The 17793-nt window shown below is 46.0% G+C and overlaps 2 protein-coding genes and 1 long non-coding RNA gene across 8 annotated transcripts; 1 reads left to right on the top strand and 2 right to left on the bottom strand.

The window, feature by feature from the left end:
* Nucleotides 1-1209: 1209 nt before the first annotated feature.
* bcl6aa (BCL6A transcription repressor a) lies at nt 1210-14999 on the top strand. 5 transcript variants are annotated; one of them, XM_040183618.2, is made up of 10 exons: nt 1210-1477; nt 7550-7642; nt 10957-11128; nt 11225-11446; nt 11536-12492; nt 12610-12791; nt 12878-13045; nt 13135-13265; nt 13490-13627; nt 13728-14999. In XM_040183618.2, exons 1-10 carry the CDS (start codon nt 1450-1452, stop codon nt 13869-13871), a joined length of 2235 nt encoding a protein of 744 aa, XP_040039552.2. In that variant the 5' UTR covers nt 1210-1449; the 3' UTR covers nt 13872-14999. The 5 variants fall into 5 exon arrangements, with proteins under 5 accessions (XP_040039552.2, XP_077963757.1, XP_040039553.1 ...); XM_078107631.1 differs by lacking the exon at nt 1210-1477 and having other exon boundaries at nt 7307-7642; XM_040183619.2 differs by lacking the exons at nt 1210-1477; nt 7550-7642 and adding an exon at nt 9097-9241.
* On the bottom strand, nt 7210-8763 carry LOC120823555 (uncharacterized). Of its 2 annotated transcripts, none has more exons than XR_013468515.1 (3): nt 8616-8763; nt 7714-7776; nt 7210-7613 (listed from the first exon to the last, which is right to left on the bottom strand). It is a non-coding gene; the product is annotated as an uncharacterized LOC120823555 (long non-coding RNA). The 2 variants fall into 2 exon arrangements; XR_013468516.1 differs by having other exon boundaries at nt 7474-7613; nt 7714-7821.
* Nucleotides 15000-15453: 454 nt separating the features above from the next.
* On the bottom strand, nt 15454-17469 carry smx5. Its single transcript, XM_040183623.2, has 5 exons — nt 17225-17469; nt 16946-17013; nt 16602-16632; nt 16428-16487; nt 15454-15942 (listed from the first exon to the last, which is right to left on the bottom strand). Exons 1-5 carry the CDS (start codon nt 17399-17401, stop codon nt 15817-15819), a joined length of 462 nt encoding a protein of 153 aa, XP_040039557.1. The 5' UTR covers nt 17402-17469; the 3' UTR covers nt 15454-15816.
* Between the last annotated feature and the right edge of the window lie 324 nt (nt 17470-17793).

The raw sequence follows: 17793 nt of genomic DNA, 5'->3' as shown, positions 1-17793 counted from the left end.
TCCCGTCCCGTCCTGCCCCAACAGCTCAGTTTGTTAGGGGGGCGCTTTATGATGGAAATGTGTTGGGCCTAATTTGGCTTTTGGGGTTGGATTGGCTGATTTCTAGTCGCACTCATCCGAATAGATTATCCTGAGCAATCACACTGTCCAGATCTGTCATACATTCATATATGGATACATGTGTATTAATCCCCCCCCCCCCGACCCCCCAGTGGTGTTTGCTTCTGTGTGTAGAGTGCTGTGATGACAGCAGCGCAGTGCTGATGCACCTGTGATGCATTTCATCAGCCGTGGAGGCCTCGACACACTGGGACTTGTACATAACCGCTGTGGACGGGTGCATTGTCACTGGTCAACTTCTCTTTTCTAAATGATAAACATGCAGTTCCACAAAAAAAAGCAACAGTGACATTATCATTCTCTGTTTTCAGGATTTTCCTCCCTAATTTCCTCTGAGGCTTCCACATTGCTGACCTTCCCATTGACGGTGCCAGGTTGAACGGACAGCTGGTGTGATGTAATAACCCCCCCCCTTACAGTAGACAAGTTATAAAGAGCAATATCTAGTTCCATGGATTGAGATAAGCTTAGGTAGATTAATGCTCCAGGACACTGAAATGTTTGTTGTATAAAGCTCTGTTTATAAAACAATGTGTTGCCGTATATGAAAAAAGAGTCTAATCTGGCAGATGGCATGAGCTCCAAGAGTTCCCTCCACATTAAAGGCACTGCTGCTCCATGGTTTGTGCTCCTGTGGCTTAATGGGATTTTAGACTCTTCGTTCAAATGAATTATATATATAGGAAAACTGGGATTATTTTACAGGCTGCTTAATCTCCTTTTCCTCTTTTTTTCTACCCCTCCCTACACTCTCCAAAAACCGAGCCTGCCCCACGGTTTTCAGCATTCGTGGAAAAGAGGAGCGCCACAATCAATGAACGCTAGAGCGCAGGCGGCCTATCAGCCGGGAGAGCCGGAGATGCCCCGTGGACCCGGCTGGCTGCCGTCGGAGCGCTCGGTCGACTTTCCCGCCAGCGTCCCCAATCCCGCTCAACGCTAACGGAGGCTCCGCCAGAGCTGCTCCACCGCGGCCAGATACACACCGCGTGCCCTTTTGAACTAAAGGCAGCTTGGCCCCCCCCTCCCCCCCCAATCCCCCACCCCTACCCACTCATCCAGCACTGGCTGCCACTCAGGAGGAGGAGGAGGAGGAGGAGGCTTGGGCACCAGTTCAGACTCGGCATCGTGGAACGTCCAGCTGCTTGCCAGTGTTGTGTTGATGCTCCGGACGTTAACACAGAGGAAAGGTTGATTGATCTGTGGGCGCCGCTCACCGAGGAAGACTTCTGGATCTGCAGGAGAGGCCCTCGCCGCTTCCTCAACTGGGCTCCCGGCTTTTTGAGTTCAAGGCACAGCGCTTCCTCCCGACTTCCCACTACAGCTCCCATCATGCCTCACTCCTTCCAGCAGAAAAAAGGTGAGACATCCTTCTTCGGTTCTTAGACACCTGCGCGGGGGCAAGTTGGTCGACGCCGGCAAGATGAATGAATGTGCAGCATAGTGAAAAATCCTTGAATTGCATATATGGGAGATTTGAAATAAGTGACTAGAAATGTCCTTTTGGATTTCTATATTTCCAGTTTCTGTCATATCTTTCGTTGCAGTGAAACCTGTGAAAATATCAAGTTTGCATATATCCTAGATAATCATAATTTGAGTATATCAAACCCCACATTATAATGTGTACACATTCTTTTGCACCCCACACACAAGCTGCATCCACAGGAAGAGCGACAGCTGAAAACATTCCTCCACAGACAAAGGTCAGAGTCCCCGGCTGCCTCACTGCTGCATTGAAACTAATCATTATGGTTCCACGCCGGCTTTATGAGGGTCACCTCATCTTAGACATCAAATCAATGCACTTGCTCGTTCACAACGTTAACAAGGTCGGGCATGCATGCAAAGCAGTGCTCCCGGGGGTGGAGGGGTCACGATAAGTACAACTGATGTCTGATAGGCAAATGGGATTACAATATCCTGGCAGGGTCATCCACAGTATGTAGAAAGCATGTATTCAACTTGCTGATGTGAGGGACCTTCCACAATCTTCAATCATGTTTGCACTAGATGCATGTTTTGTACTTTATCCTTAACACTAAACAATCAGATCATTGATGGACAATAACGTACCAGTTGGCAAGTGATGATCACTAGGAATGCTGGGGGTTCCATGCAACCGGTGAACCAACCGAGTGCAGCAGATATGTAGCGTGTCTGCGTGCGAGATGCAGAACGGATAACACCTAGAAACGACAAACGTGTCGAGCAGAGCAGGTGCCAGTCTGCTCTCTGTGCGTCCGCACTTCCGCCAGAGATGCAGTGGCTGCTGACTGTGATACATTAGTGGGAGTGAATCATATATATATATATATATATGATTTCTTATTCTCTTCATTTTAAAACGTGCGCAAATGCAGATTAATGAGGCCCGGCGGTTATGGGAGTTGATTTGTTTCTGGCAAACATAAAGAGTGGGAGGTTTTCTAGAACTTAGAGGAAGAGACAGCACCGTCTGGCTCCATGAAGTAAAGGCTGTGGGCGCTCGCGAGACAAAGAAGAAAATTCAATCAGAAATGATACATTTTAACTAAAACTAACTCTGATTATTCAGAAATTGGGGTAAAAAAAGGAGAGAGAACCAGTATTTCTCCTTTCTAATATATTTTCTTTGTTTGCAAATTAACAATTTAAATGTACTTGTGCGTGCTATGCATTATGCATGTATTTTCTTGAATATTTCATAGAAATGTTTGAGTGATCACTTCCTGAATCCATGTCAGTACCGTACGTTTTTCTTTTTTTTTTTTTTTGGTAAAGCAGTTGACTTCTGGGTTTTAGTGGGATTGCTTTCATCCTCCCCAATCCCATGTTGGATTTAAATCCATATACTGCTTTGGCTGGAGGACACCCAAAACAAAAGGTGAAAATACACCAATACAGTATTGGAGACTCTGATGATGATATCTACAGAAATATACAGAGGTCTGATGCCAGATTCCTCTCGGAAAAGCATATGATAGAAAGTCTTTATTGCACTGGACCTTTTTGGAAAGTTTTTAACATGACGTCCAACAATGTTCTACACAGAACAACCCAGTTTTTTTCCAAGGCAGCAGCCGTAGAGACGCAGAGAGCTGCAGGTGGTGGGTGCGCCGGGTGCATGTTCTTCCAGTTTTACCAGCCCTGCAGACCAGCACCAGCAGTTACCTCTTCAGAGGCCGGCCGCCACTTTTGACTCGGCAGTGGACCCAATGTCACACAGGAGAATTTGATATTGCTGAATGTGAAACTGGAACGGAGAGGAAAGAGAGATAAGCAGGACGTACGGAGTCAACCGAGTGGAATGACTTTCTGCAAACCCTGATGCTATTTTACGTCTATGTTTCACGTCTATGATTCATACAGTGCTTGCGTGTAACCAGTCCCGTGCATGCAGTCATAAGACACAAATAAGTGAAACCAGTTCAGCAGCATTTATGTTCGTGGCCATAAACATGTTGACAATGACAGATTCCACCTGTGCACTGGAAAAATACAGAAGAAATGCCCCACGTATTGACTAAACACAGCTAATGGAGAGCTTATGCGTGCTCCGTTGGGCACAACTTTCTATTTGTGCGAGTCGCATCAGCTAGACCCTTCAAATCACTGGGTGTCGGTTCTGGAAAAACACAGAGTTGTCCAAACGTCCCAAAAGTGGTCAATCGCATTGGAAACGAATCTGAGAATCTGAGCAGGCAAATCTACATAGACACAACTGAGAGAATTGTATATTATTATACGATTTTCAAAATAGAATTTAATTGCTACTGACATGGTCCATTGGGTTCTGTATGTGTTCTGACCATCACCCATTGAGGCGACAGAAGAGGAATCAATCATATTTCCGATATTTTGGAACCACATGGAGCTTAGCTTGTGATGCTTGAGGCGACTATAAAAGAAAGCGATGTCTCTTTCGGGAAATCATGATCCAGTTAATCATTTTAATTCACACACCTTTTTGTGAGCTTCAGGAAGGAACCATTTTCTCTTCTTTTGGGGAGAAATGTTCCTTTTAAAATAGTTTGCTGGGAGAGCGTAAGAACTTGAAAACACAAATCCATTACTTGGGTTACACTATATTGGACCACTGTCTGCTCATCAGTGCTTACATGTGTAAGCAGAGGAAAACGTGCTCCTTAAGCCAAATAAAACGAATGAGCCAACACAAACCCTGATATCTCCAGCCTGACGGTAACCAGGGTCGGGACAGCGCTTCAGGAACAGTGGGCTTGATGTAGAATTCTTATTGGATCATCACTGAGGGAGGTGCAGAGAGGAATAAGACCCACTTGCATACCGCTCGAACGCTATCACCAGGACCGCTGGGTGCATGTGCTGTCCGTGATAGTAACCCACCCCGTCATCCAGCAGATGGCACACTGCCCAGCGACCGTTTCTGGAATGCGTGGAAAATTTCACAGATTCCGCCGGGCTGCATTTCTGCTCTCAGCCGGCCTTGGGAGAGTCCCAAATCGACATGCTTTGATTTCCACCAAATTGGAATTCTAGCCCACTAACGCTCCTCTGACCTCAGCGCGTAGAGCATGCACGGGGACGCCGCCGAGCTCAAGGTCACCCACACAGGCACGCTGCAGGAAGTTACTCCTAAGTCGTTTTTGAAATTGTTCTATTTGGTGTGTGCGTGTTTTCTTTCGTCGAAATGACTGATTGAGCATTATGGGAAAAGGGAAGCTTTTACAGCTTTTTAGGTTGCTGCTGCTTCACAACACATGCAGAACTTTCAAGTAAACCCTTGACGTGTTCAGAAAGAGGGAAACGATCTAAAGAGACGCCATCGGCAAAAAGGTCACGCTTGGTTATACAAACAGCATCCGTTGTTCACTAGTGCTGGTGTGCTGAAGCAGAGACACCACAGGTGAACAAGGGATGCATTGAACTCACAGACCTCACCGTGAAACTTCCCCGGTGGATTGTCTATGTTAAGACAATGGCTTTCTGTACTACACGTGTTCCGAAATTGCGCGTTTATATATGCAAATGACGAAGTATCTCATTAAATATGCATGCATCTGCATATATTTCCAGAACAGAAATCTGAACATCAGATGAAACCGAAATAGAGGGACGCCTAGTTTTTTACAAATAAGATGTACGAATCAAGCTATGAATGATGTACAAACAAATCTTTTTAGAAAATCCTTCAGAATATAAAGAGGAATGAAAGTGGAAAGTTTGGTGGAGATTAGTTGCATCAGTCTGACAAAACACTTATTTCAAGAAGACGCCCTTTAAAGGAATGTTCTGTGAAATGCCTTACATTACATCAAGACACTACAGGTGAAAAACGTCACTAACATGTTACACTTTCCCAGTAAATCACTTATATTGAGATCATTAGTTTTATCAACAATATGGAACTGACGCATTATTATATGTCAAGTTGTTGGTGAATTTAGAAAAAGCGGTTAAACCATCAGCTGAATGTGTATTCAGGATTGTTTTATTCCCACCGGTCTGAGAGGAGACAAAAGCAAAACAGCCTCGCGTCTCTGAATTGACCAGAGTCGTTTTGCCTGTAGTGCCTCGCCTTAACCCCGTCAAGCGGGATGAAAGCCATCTTCCAAACCCGGAGTGTGTCATCGCAGAGACACGCAGCGGCTTTGTTACAAAACCGACATGATTGTCATGTCGGAGTAGAACTTGCCAGTTTGCTTGTTAATTAAAAGAAAGGGAAAAAAGGAGAGGCACGCTTCCAAGTGAAGTGCTCTCATCATTACCTGCTCGGAAGAATCTTTTGATGTGGCATCAGTGAATTCTTCTATTTATTATTACACGTCGGGTTCTTTAACTGAAGTAATAAATGATGTATGCCATTAGTCTTCTGCACAAATAGACGATTTGAGGAAACAGCGTGAATACATACAATAAGACAGAGGAACAGATCTTTTGTTCAAACACACACTGCCTTTCACGGACCTATTTTAGCAGGGTGGATCTGCAGGGAAAGGTGTTTGAAATAAGGCGACTTTTGTCGTGGACAAAAGGACAAAACGAAATGCTGCCGGGATGCACGGAGTTAAAAAAAGAGAAAAGAAAAAGTAAAACTTAACAATACAAGAAGAAAATTCTTTTAAAGAATGGGAACTAAAAAAGACCTCTGTAGCTAACAGCATTATCTGTTTGGTGTTACAGCGCGCTTGCATCATGCCTCTCAGAACAAAACTCCACACTCACATCTTTGCTGACAATGAACACTGAAGTTGGCAGAAATTTGCTGTGAAACGAGACAAAAGTGTGCAGTTTATGAAGAAAGAAAAAAAGAAAGAAGTGAGGCAACCTCCGGGCCTCGGGGCTTTTGTCAGTGGGCATTTTCTATTCAATGACCTATCGTGCAGCGAGTGTAGGCAATGATACGGCTTTAGAGATCTCTTCACACTCTATCAGCCTCTCTTTTTCGACCGTGCAGCTGGGGCTTGGATCCCTGTCACAAGCTGCTCTGGGATTGTCCCTGAACGCCACGGCCCCTCTGGTTAATCACGCAGCCTGTTCACAGTGTGTCAAATGTCCCGATCGCTTCTGACGGACCGATATCGATCACCTCTTCCTCTGTCCCGTCCTCTGCTAAGAATCGGGTGAGTTAAAGTTAGCCACGGATTTAGGGTAATTATCTCATCCTTCTACAGGGCCTCGGTTAAATTACACATCTCTCCCCCCAACTCCTGGATGCTTTATGGCCGTGCATAATGCATAACGGCGCCGGAGCCGCCTTAAACATCCCCCGAGTGGATTGGAATAAAGTTGACGCTGCTCTTTGTTTGGAACTCAACGCAGTCTTTATCTGGCAGTGCTGAATCGGGGGGGTTGCTGTGAAAGCGCGTCTTAATTATTTTGGAGACTTCTCTCCTCCCAATGGTTTGTCAACACCTGGAGTGCTTTTTTTTTTTTTGTTCTTTAATGTGGGATGCTGGATCCAGATGGGCGGATGCTGCTCACATTTCCCTAATCACACTCCATTTTACTTCAGTAGAGAAGTGACACTGGTATCAAGTATATATTTTATATGTTAGTGTAAATCTCTCACCTAGTCGGACGAACATCTCTGTCGATTAACTGGGAAATAACAAACATCTTCAGCTTTATCAAAACACAATCAGATGTATTTTCTCAAAGACTCGATCAAACCAAATAAACATCGAGGTGTGGAGGGTTTTAAAGTCCTATGTAGGCTGATATATATATAAATATCAAATATATTTGTGTAGGCTGATCTAAATATGATATGAACTATATTATTAAAAAATGTAATAATAAAACGTTGTTATAAGTGGGAGAAAATAAATCCAGAGTTCCTTTGTGTGTCATTTTGCAACACTAACTGCTGGAGATCAAATAAATGGAGTGTGTATTTTTGCCTTTGCGATATGCACCAATAAATCTTCTAGCGACATGTGTAAACTTTGTTTGTGTCGTGTGCCACCAGCTCAGCAAATGCTCCTCCTGTGCCAGGGGGTGAGCGGGATGAGAAAAGACGGGGAGTCCGTGGTCTGGAATCAACACAAGCACAGTTTCCAAAGTGAGTCACCGATAGTGAACCGTTACCCACAAAGCGAGTCAGATGCTGCAGCCTGACCAGGCACCCCTCACCGATGTGCATATCCAAACCAGCTCTCATTTACACACACTGGGAAGTAAGGAAACGTCTCCTCACTGCCAAAAAAAGATAACAGACCAAGCGGGTGAAGTTTTTTTAAACTGAAAGAGAATAAAGTAAAACACATCAGTGAATTGAAAAGTAAAAAAATAAAAAGTTTAACTCTGAGAAATGATGCAACAGGGAGTACACATGCCTTGAATTAAATAGTATGCACAGGTAGTATTGTAATAAATATTTAAAAAAGAAACGCAGTCAATTCATTTTCCAGGAAACTTTTACTATGCATTTCAATGTTATTTGTTAAGTGTGAATATTATCTGACATGGACAATTATACAGGCGTGCTCCCTTCAATACAAAACATAAGAGGTCCACGGAACAAGATAAACCGGGCCAAATGGGCTACGAGGGAAAAGTACATTATGGCACCCAAAACACCAAGAAGATGTCCACAATGGCATGTATAAGCATTAATAACCCCAAAACCAAAATCACGTGATTCTGATTGATGTGCAGGCTACACATCCTCTGCTCAGGTCATGTTTTTGGGTTGGTGACGCGCTCAAGAAGTGAAGTTAGTGTCTGCGGATCGCTCCTACACTAAACACTAAACACTATAGTGCGAGCAAAATAAAAAACAAACAGTAGCTTTGACGAATGAAACCGTTAAAATGCACAGATGAGAATATAAAACTGGACCTAATAAGTACTGATCCAACCATGCACTAACAACCGGAACACCAACACCGCTCAACAATTCCTTCCACACAATATATATATATATATATATATATATATATATATATATATATATATATATATATATATATATATATATATATATATATATATATTGATAATAAATCTATTAAATCTTTAATTTTTTAACAAACCGCCAGTGGTGATTCGCAGTATTCTCCCGTCTATGAAGTCAGCATACCTGCAGGAAAACTAGCTACAAAAGAGGGTTCCGAATAAGCGGAACAGCTCGCGGCCACCTCGACCCGTCCGCGCGGGCCTGATTGAGGCGCGCGCCTGTGTGCTGTAGGTTAACGTGTACGGGGGGTGTGTTTAATGCCACGAAACGCCATCCAGTCGGCACATTGCTCAAATCACGGAATATAAATTAGTTCTCAGAATTTCGGGGGCTGGGTTTAAGGAACTCGTGACGTAGCCAACCCGACGTGCCGTGGCTGTGGATTCAACCAAACGCAGGGGGGTGGATCGAGCCAACGTTAAACTACTTCCTACATTATTTTACAAAATAATCTCCATTTGTGTGCATATAAACGCTGTCATTAAGCAATGCTTGCTTTAAAGCACTCTGTGTGGAAAGCAAGTTATGAAATAAGCCTTATAAGAGGGTCGTTCTTGCTGCGAGGGAGAGAAACGTCCCACCCCTGCCACGGGAAAGTGGAACGGTCTCGGACTCAAATTCCGAGAATTGAGCTCGTCTGATTCTTAGAACTGGGGTTCTTAGAAGTGGCGATGCAAGAAGTTTCTAGGAAAGCGCTACCAGGTGATTTTTAAATTCCTTTTTTGCCTCTAATTTGGCGCGAAGTTGTTGTCTCCCGTCTATGTGTTTCAATGAGCTGTTTGTGTGTCCGCGCCGCGTGAGTGCGTGTGACCGGGGTCGGCCGGTAGTTTGCGCGGAGGCTCGCGCGGTGACAGCCGGCGCGCGGCTCTCCTTGACACATCATGTGCGGACCCGAGTCGCGTCGCGGAGCCGTAATAGCGCCCGGCTCGCGGTCGTTACACCGAGGGGGACACCGGGGAGCGCGCGCGGTGCGAACGGCTGCCGAGAGCCGGACACGTGCACGTCGCGCCGCGCGGCCGCTCGGACGCTCACTTTGACGGCTGCGCCGAACGCGCGCCCGTCACCGAAACACCGTGCCGGAAACACTCGCACGCAACCACATGTTGTGCGCGAGTGTTGTTTTCCAAGGTCGTCGCGTCAAAGTTGCGTTTCCACTGACAGCGGTGTGCGCGCGCGGCGTGGGTCGCCCCGCGCGGCTCCCCCGCAGATGCGCTCGCAGTTGTGTTCGTGCAAAGTGTTGTTCTGTTGTTTCTGGTGAGGAGTGTGTGTGACCGTGGCCGCTCCTGGACGTAAACACATGTTTGGGTGCATGAAATGAGGAGCCGCTGCTCGTGAGGCGCGTGGCGTCGGACTGTGACGGGACAGATCGAAGTTCTAAACTCTCAGTCCTCATTAGAGCCATTACTCCGTATAGTAATAACTGCTTTTTTGACCCCGCCAGGAGGTGACAATTCAGCACCTCTTTTTAAAAATGGATTTAGTAGACCGGCATATATTTAGGATGTACTTTCCTTGTACTATCGGACGTGTCTGGTTACATACTTGACATTGAAAATAAACTCATAACTCCGCGCGAAGCCAAATTCGCCTTGAGTTAGTTAATGATAATACTAATAATTACCACTCTGTTAAAAGTGATTGGTCTAAACAAGCAACAAAGCACACTGGCTCAATAATACTAATACTAATAATAATTATTATTATTTTTATTAATAATAAGTAGTGGGAGCTGTCACGAGTTTACAGCGGAGATCTAGTCGAGGACATTCTGCGGTCGAAATGAACATTTAGAGTTTGGACGTTACTTGTGTGCCAAAAATGGAAAAACGAAAAGTTGTTATTGTGGAAACAGTTGGCTGATCAGCGCGCGCGCCGCAGACCCGCCAAACTTTTCTCCCGTTGACCGAATTCAGACCGAGTCTGATGTGCGCGCAATGAATCCGCCAAATTATGGATTTAAAAATGACACATAAAATGGCTTTTTATTGATTTATTATGGGCTATTTTATTTAAAGGAGTCTGTACTTTTGTGTTTCTGAAAAAAATGTGTAATTAAACATTCCGTTATTACAAGATTATACCGTCAATACTTGAATCTGCTCCAATCTGTTTAGAATATGATAGAAATTTCCGTTAATCTTTATTTGTTGTATTCACTCGTCAACCGGTGGTTAAGAAGGAGAGAAAGTGAGGGGGAGAGAAATTATTCCAAAGGGTTGAAATTTAAATGTCTAGACGGTGTTTGTTTAATATATGGCGCCGCCTTGTGGAGGAACGGAGGTATCTTTGTAAGTCTGCCCCATTGCTGAATGAATGATAACTTTACCTGTACTTCAGCATTGATGCGGGCGGGTGCATTGTGGCAGGGTGATGTCTTTTTCTGTGTGCAATAATCTTTATTCTTTTGGATTTTGCAGAACTCGACAAAATGGCTTGTGCAGCAGACAGCTGCATACAATTCACACGGCATGCCAGTGATGTCCTGCTCAACCTGAACCGGCTGCGCAGCAGAGATATTCTCACCGACGTCACCATCTTGGTCAACAGACAGCAGTTTCGCGCACACAAGACCGTTCTCATGGCTTGCAGGTGCGTGTTGTTCCGTTTTAGAAGACAAGTCAAATGGTCCTCCTGCAGTCTAGAGATGAAGTGACTGATCCGTGTCTCTTTTTACTTTTGCGGCAGTGGGCTGTTTTACAGCATTTTCACCGACTCCCACAAGTGCAACCTTAACGCCATCAGCCTGGACCCAAAGGTGGATCCAGAGGGCTTCGCCATCCTGCTGGAGTTCATGTACACCTCCCGTCTCACGCTGAAGGAGAGTCTCATCATGGCGATCATGAACACGGCCATCTACCTGCAGATGGACCACGTCGTGGACACCTGCCACAGATTCATCAAATCGAGGTTGGCCGAAGGCGCTTCCGCTGCATCTGTCAAATTCCCCGTCAGCCCCGTCTGTCGTGTATTTCTCACCCGCCTCATTCCTTCCGCAGCGATCCGGCTAAGCTGCCCAGAGACGAGTTCCTGGTCAGTCCCCTGGTCTTACCTCAGGATGTCCACGCTTACCGGCCCCACGACGTTGTCGACAGTTTGCACAGCCGCGTAGCTCCGTTCAGGGACGGGAGGCCCTACGGCTCAAACATGTTCAACGGGGTCAGCACCCCCACCAACTACCATCTGTACGGGCAGTTCCCCATGCCCGGATTCCCTTTCCCCCTCTGCAAGCTGACCGACGCCAAAAACGCTTTCGCCGACCTCTCCAAGAGCGGCCTCCACCACAAGCACTGCTCTCCGCATGACGGCGCCAACATGATCCGGGCGGAATACGGCCGGGCGATGGGCACCGGCTCCTCCGGCATCCTTCACACCACCACCTTCGCTTCCAGGGAGCTCGCGAAAGACGACGAGATGCGGAGGGAGAGCCACCAGGGGGGCGGCCAGTCCATCGCCCTCGGCGCGAGGAAACGCGCGTTCCCCGCGTTGACCCTGGAGCACCCGAGAGACTCTGGAAAGGATCACGCCCCGCAGGCGGAGGAGGACCTCATCCATCACCACTACCCACTCGGGATCTCGTCTGCGGGACGCAAGGGCCTCATGAGCAGCCCTCAGAGTCCGCTCAAGTCCGACTGCCAGCCCAACTCCCCGACCGAGTCCAGCAGCAGCAAGAACGCCGGCCTCACCCAGGCCGGCGGCGGCGTGCAGGCTCCGCAAGGCACGCAGGACCCCAAGTCCCGCAACTGGAAGAAGTACAAGTTCATCGTGCTGAACCAGAGCGCGAAGGACGAGGAGGCGGGGCTGCGGGACGCGGGGCTTCGCTCCCCTCAGCGGCTCAGCCTGCAGCCGTACCTCCACCCCAGTGACTCGGAGAACCTCGACCCACAAGCCACGAGCAAGAGCGGCGAGGACCTGCCCGCTCCTCAGGCCAGTCGTCTCAACAACATCATCAACGGGTAAGAGGATGTCTAAATGCCTTCGGTACACGGCGGCACATTTGTGCGTACGGGCAAATGTCAATGCGGAGGACGTCTGACTTAAAGGGTGTGTTTTTGTTGTGTGTGTGCGCACAGTGCACTGGAAGGCTCCCTGAGGAACGCTGACGCCGCCCCCCCACACTACCTGAGCCGGCTGAACTGCTCGTCCTGCGGCACGCCGTCTCCTCAACACTCCGAGGTGTGTCCCAAGACCCCCAGGTCCCGCCTGGCGGAGGACATGGCGGAGCTGCACTCGGAGTACTCGGACTCTAGTTGCGGTGAGTTTGGTCGGCGTGTGTTGAAACACGAATTGGTTTCCGCGTTATTCGGGGCTCGGGGTTAACCGCTTCTCTTTCCCCGACAGAAAACGGTACATTCTTCTGCCACGAATGTGACTCCAAGTTTGCGGAGGACGAGGCGCTGAAGCAGCACATGCTCCGGGTGCACAGCGACAAGCCGTACAAGTGCGACCGCTGCCAGGCTGCTTTCCGCTACAAGGGCAACCTCGCCAGTCACAAGACCGTGCACACGGGTACAGACGAGACTCCCCCGCCGCCCTCGCAGGTCTCCGCGCCCGTGGCTGCTGGATTCTGACCTTCGTTTTTGTCTTTTCCTCTACAGGAGAGAAGCCGTATCGCTGTAACATCTGCGGTGCTCAGTTTAACAGACCGGCCAACCTCAAGACTCACACTCGCATCCACTCAGGAGAGAAGCCCTACAAATGTGAGACGTGTGGAGCTCGTTTTGTACAGGTAATAAACAACAGCCATCCTCCCTCTACTGCACGGATACACAATACACAAGTGTGTGTTTGTGTTTGTGTGTGTGTGTGGTCATTTTCAGCTTTACAGAAGTAACCATAAACACATGAACGTCCTTAGGGGGTTCTGGCTTTTCTCTAATGGCTACCGACAGTCTGCGGCGTCTCGGCTGTGTGTAAATATAACTCCGGTGTGATTTTGTTTGGCCACGGCAGGTTGCTCACCTGCGCGCCCACGTGTTGATCCACACGGGGGAGAAGCCGTATCCCTGCGAGATCTGCGGAACGCGCTTCCGCCACCTGCAGACGCTGAAGAGCCACCTGCGCATACACACGGGAGAGAAGCCGTACCATGTAGGTCGACCCGCTGCATCAAAAGAAAACTATCAAAACGCACAATGGCGACGTGCGCAACTAACGCTCTTTTTTTTTTTTTTTTTCTTCCCCCTTTCAGTGTGAGAAATGCAACTTGCACTTCCGCCACAAGAGTCAGCTTCGGCTGCATCTGCGGCAGAAGCACGGCGCCATCACCAACACAAAGATCCAGTACCGCATGTCGGCGGGCGACATGCCCACCGACTTGACCACGGCGTGCTGAGTCGGGGGAAGAGAGAGGACTGTTTTCTACAGGCGGCAATCTTGACCTTGGCATTTAAATGACCCCAACTTGTACAATCATCCAAAACTGTAGTGCCACACTGTGTTTATTAGACAAATTGGCTGTGAACGCCATTCTAAAACGGGTTTCCACTACATGTGAACGTATAGCCACTTTATTGTTTCTATATATATATAATTATATATGTGTGTGTTGGGAGTGTTTCTAAGCTTTGACGGTACGTATATAAAGCTTTATTTTGTTGAGGATGGAATGTAAAAAAAAAAAAAACAGTTTTTTTAAATACAGTATTTTATATCAGAACTTACTTTTCTGAAAGTATTACAAATTTTGATGGACGGTTGGTACATATATTTTGAGATTCCCAGATTTGCGGCTGCAGTTGTCTACACATTTTTTTAAATGTACGTACACGTTGCACTGTGTCGAGTTGTCATATTCATGTGAAGAGGTGGAGGAGAAAAAAAATGTGCTAATTGGATTTTGTCAAACATATCAGAAGACTGCTGCGGTCTGATTATGCATGAGGTACTCTTACCGTTATCGGCGCACATGAAGCGGGCAAACAGCATAAATATTGTGACATATTGTGTAATTATCTGTGGGGTTGCTCTCTGCTGGCGGAGCCAATCCAGGTGTGGAAATGCATTTGAAGGCTTTGTTGTGACCAAGAAAATATTTTGCTTTGAGTGTATTTGTATAGATGTGAATTTGGTTTTGTTTATTTTCCATAGGTAAAGGTTTACAGTTTTGCTCATTGTTCTAGATCCTACAGTAAAGTTGTGTACGTGTCAAAAGTTGTTTTGTTTGTGTATTCAATGTGCCTTTCTCTGTGGTGTCTGAATCCGTCCCCCAGTCCGCCCAGCGCTATTTAAAAAGGTACCCATGGACAGCACTTGTCCCAAAACCCCCTGACCCCCCCGTGTGTGTGTGTGTGTGCGTGTATTTAAATGCTTGTCACCGACCTGAAAACATGCAAAATTCATCATTGTAAATCTTCAGGACTTGTTTTTTGAATTGGTCTTTATTAAAAAAAACTGCATTAAAGTTATTGTACAATGTTCTAGATGTATGAATGTAAAATAAAGGTATTGGATTTCTATGTAACAGCAGTGTCACATTGAAATGGGAGAGGCTTATTCGGAGGAGTAAAGCGCCGTTTGATTTCACCGGATGTCGAGAAACGGTGAGCGAGGCTCATGAGTCCACACAGCTAAACACCGGCCCACGCGTCCGAGCAACAGAATCCTGTTACAGTGGAATTTTTGGAGAAACGTTACTTATTTCCAAAGGGAAGCGGCAATCAACAGAAAGGTGAGATTAGCACCAATTGTGATTCTAGCGATTTACATGATTGAACCAGCTTTAGGACGCGCTGTCACGGCTTCACTCTGAGGATTTTGATACAGCACGATGAGGCCGTGGGATTTTCATTTTCATTTCCCATGAAGGCAGACGTTTACAAAATGCCTTCTTTCCGAGAGCACTTTGTGGCAAAGAGTTATCAGTTTCTCAGATAACTAAAATCCCCAAAACATTTGTGAATGACAACATGAACATGTAAATAAAATAGGGTTTTATTTTGAAGTGGAATAGTAAAAAAAAGTCATTTTTTCAAAGGAAAGCAACGGAAACACTAGAAACATATCTTTACCTCTACAGGGCTCAAAAAATTGAATTTAGTCCTGATTCTTTCACACAAAACCAAAAGTCGGTACCAAATGACGCCTTCCTGCCCCGCTGAAGACCACTTCCAATCATGACTGTTGATCTCTTAACATTAGGAGAACATGACCAACACTGCTGAATCACAAGAGATGCACAAACTATCTCACCTTGAATGTAACTCAAAACTATATAAGAATTCACGGTCAGAACCCCTTGACCCCCCCCGACCCCGACCCCCCCACATCCTTTGGGTTAATCACTGCTTCTGCTGCATTGCTTCTTTTCGCGCAGCGTCCTGCAGGAGCTGAGTGTCCACCTCGTCAGCGGGCAGCTGAACGTACCGGACCACCGATCCACGGATAAAACAGTTTTTCACGGATAACTAGAAAAAAGAAAAATCAAAATGCGCAGTTTGAAGAGAATTCATTCAAGGCAGCGAGAACACAAATGCAGATCTGTCCGAATAAACGTTCTGTTAGATGGAGTTTAGTGTGTGACAAATTCTTTTGTGTGGCATGTTTGCCATGTTATGCATATATTGTATTATATTGTAATGTATTGTAATATATACATTTATTTTACATATATTTCATATTACCTTCATAAAGTGTGTATATTTGGGATTTAAGAGAAATCCTTGTCCGGAGCATTGTTTTACAGCGAGGGGCTCCGAGACCCCACCTTAAAATCATGTTTAAAGGAAATTCTCACAAAAGCCACGAAGCTTCAAGGCGATCAAACAATGTCCCGTTTGTTTTTTGGGTCTGTTAACAAAGGCCTGGATAGTTCAGATCTCACACTGAACATTTAGGGTTTTCAATAGGTATATCTCAAAAGAAGGGACAGCGGGTGATAGCAAAGACTTACCATGTGTGGATATTTCTCTGGATCAGTAACACTGATGTCTGTGAGCTTGATATTCAGGTACTGAAAAACACACAGGCAGAGATAAGTCATAATTCGTCAATCAAATAAACGTCGAACAGCCGCAGTTCTTACAGCTTTTATTCAAAGTGAGGGAAATAGTTCACGATTTCCAACCTGGTCAACGGAGTGAAGCGTCCCGCAGATGCTGGAAGGAGAGACGGCAGCATTAAACCGATTGAGACGTTTCTAGATCAGAAATACAGCTGACCGGAGCGGAGGTGTTCTAATCACTGGCCTACACATGCAGTCTACTATAATATATTTTACCAAAAATAAAGAATAACCAATTATTTTTAAACTATACTGTATTCAAATTCCAAGACATTACAATAGTTCACGTTAGCCAGAAGGGTCATTTGAAGCGTGCACACCTTTCTTCCACCACAGCTAACGATAAATAATGGCGGCTAAATCGAACGGTGTTAAAAGGCCACACGACTTTCTCGGAAAATACTAACCTCAGGTCGTTTTTAAGCTCCACCACCACATCCTTCCCCACCAGCGACTTGAAAAACGAGTAGAAAAGCTAGAAAAAGAAACACAACGACATGACAACGCTCTTGTTAGCATCGGGCTACATGCTAAGCACGATACCTGTATGCAGACAGCAAACACAATCAACCCCATTCGGCTGTGTGGTGAGATATAAATACTTGACTAGCGGCGTGGCGACTTTTCAAATAAGACATTCAATGGAAACTTAGAACAAATGACTATTTCCAAAGCGTAGTTCTTACCATTATTGCTGTTGGCTTCTTGCGGATGTGCGTCGAGTGCTGATGACGTAATATTGCTGCGCCCAATCGGGGTGCAGCTACTGACAAATACCACACGAGGGCGCCAGAGATGCGCTCCGTGTCAGCGGGATTGACGCTTAACTGTCGAAGTCTATTGTGATTTGTTACGCGAACCATGGGACCATAACGCGTGTTAGTCAGCCACGTGGCATCAAAGTGAGTCCGTGGAATTACTATCAGGCGGTTTATCTGTTGGACTCGGGAGATATTACATATTCGTAAGTGTTTATTATGTCTGCTAGTACTGTGGACACCTGCAAGGCTTTTCAGCAAGTTTCTTTATAGATCTTGAGGCACAGGAACTTCAACTATAAATGTTCTGAATATCTTTTAAAACCCTGCAGGGTTTACTATGATTGCACATTTTTGACCTGTTGACCCGTGACATTAAGCATTGTCTGCCTGGGGCCCATTGTGAATGGTTACATACGTCTACGTCTCAGATGAAAAAGTAACTCATGTGTTTATAGGTGATCCTGGTGGGATTGCTGTAAAGAAAATACATTTGT

This window comes from Gasterosteus aculeatus, chromosome 8 (assembly GCF_964276395.1).
Source record: "Gasterosteus aculeatus chromosome 8, fGasAcu3.hap1.1, whole genome shotgun sequence".
NCBI classification, from domain to species: domain Eukaryota; kingdom Metazoa; phylum Chordata; class Actinopteri; order Perciformes; family Gasterosteidae; genus Gasterosteus; species Gasterosteus aculeatus.
The sequence above is the reverse complement of the archived record's forward strand: the minus strand, read 5'-3'. Positions and strand labels throughout refer to the sequence as shown.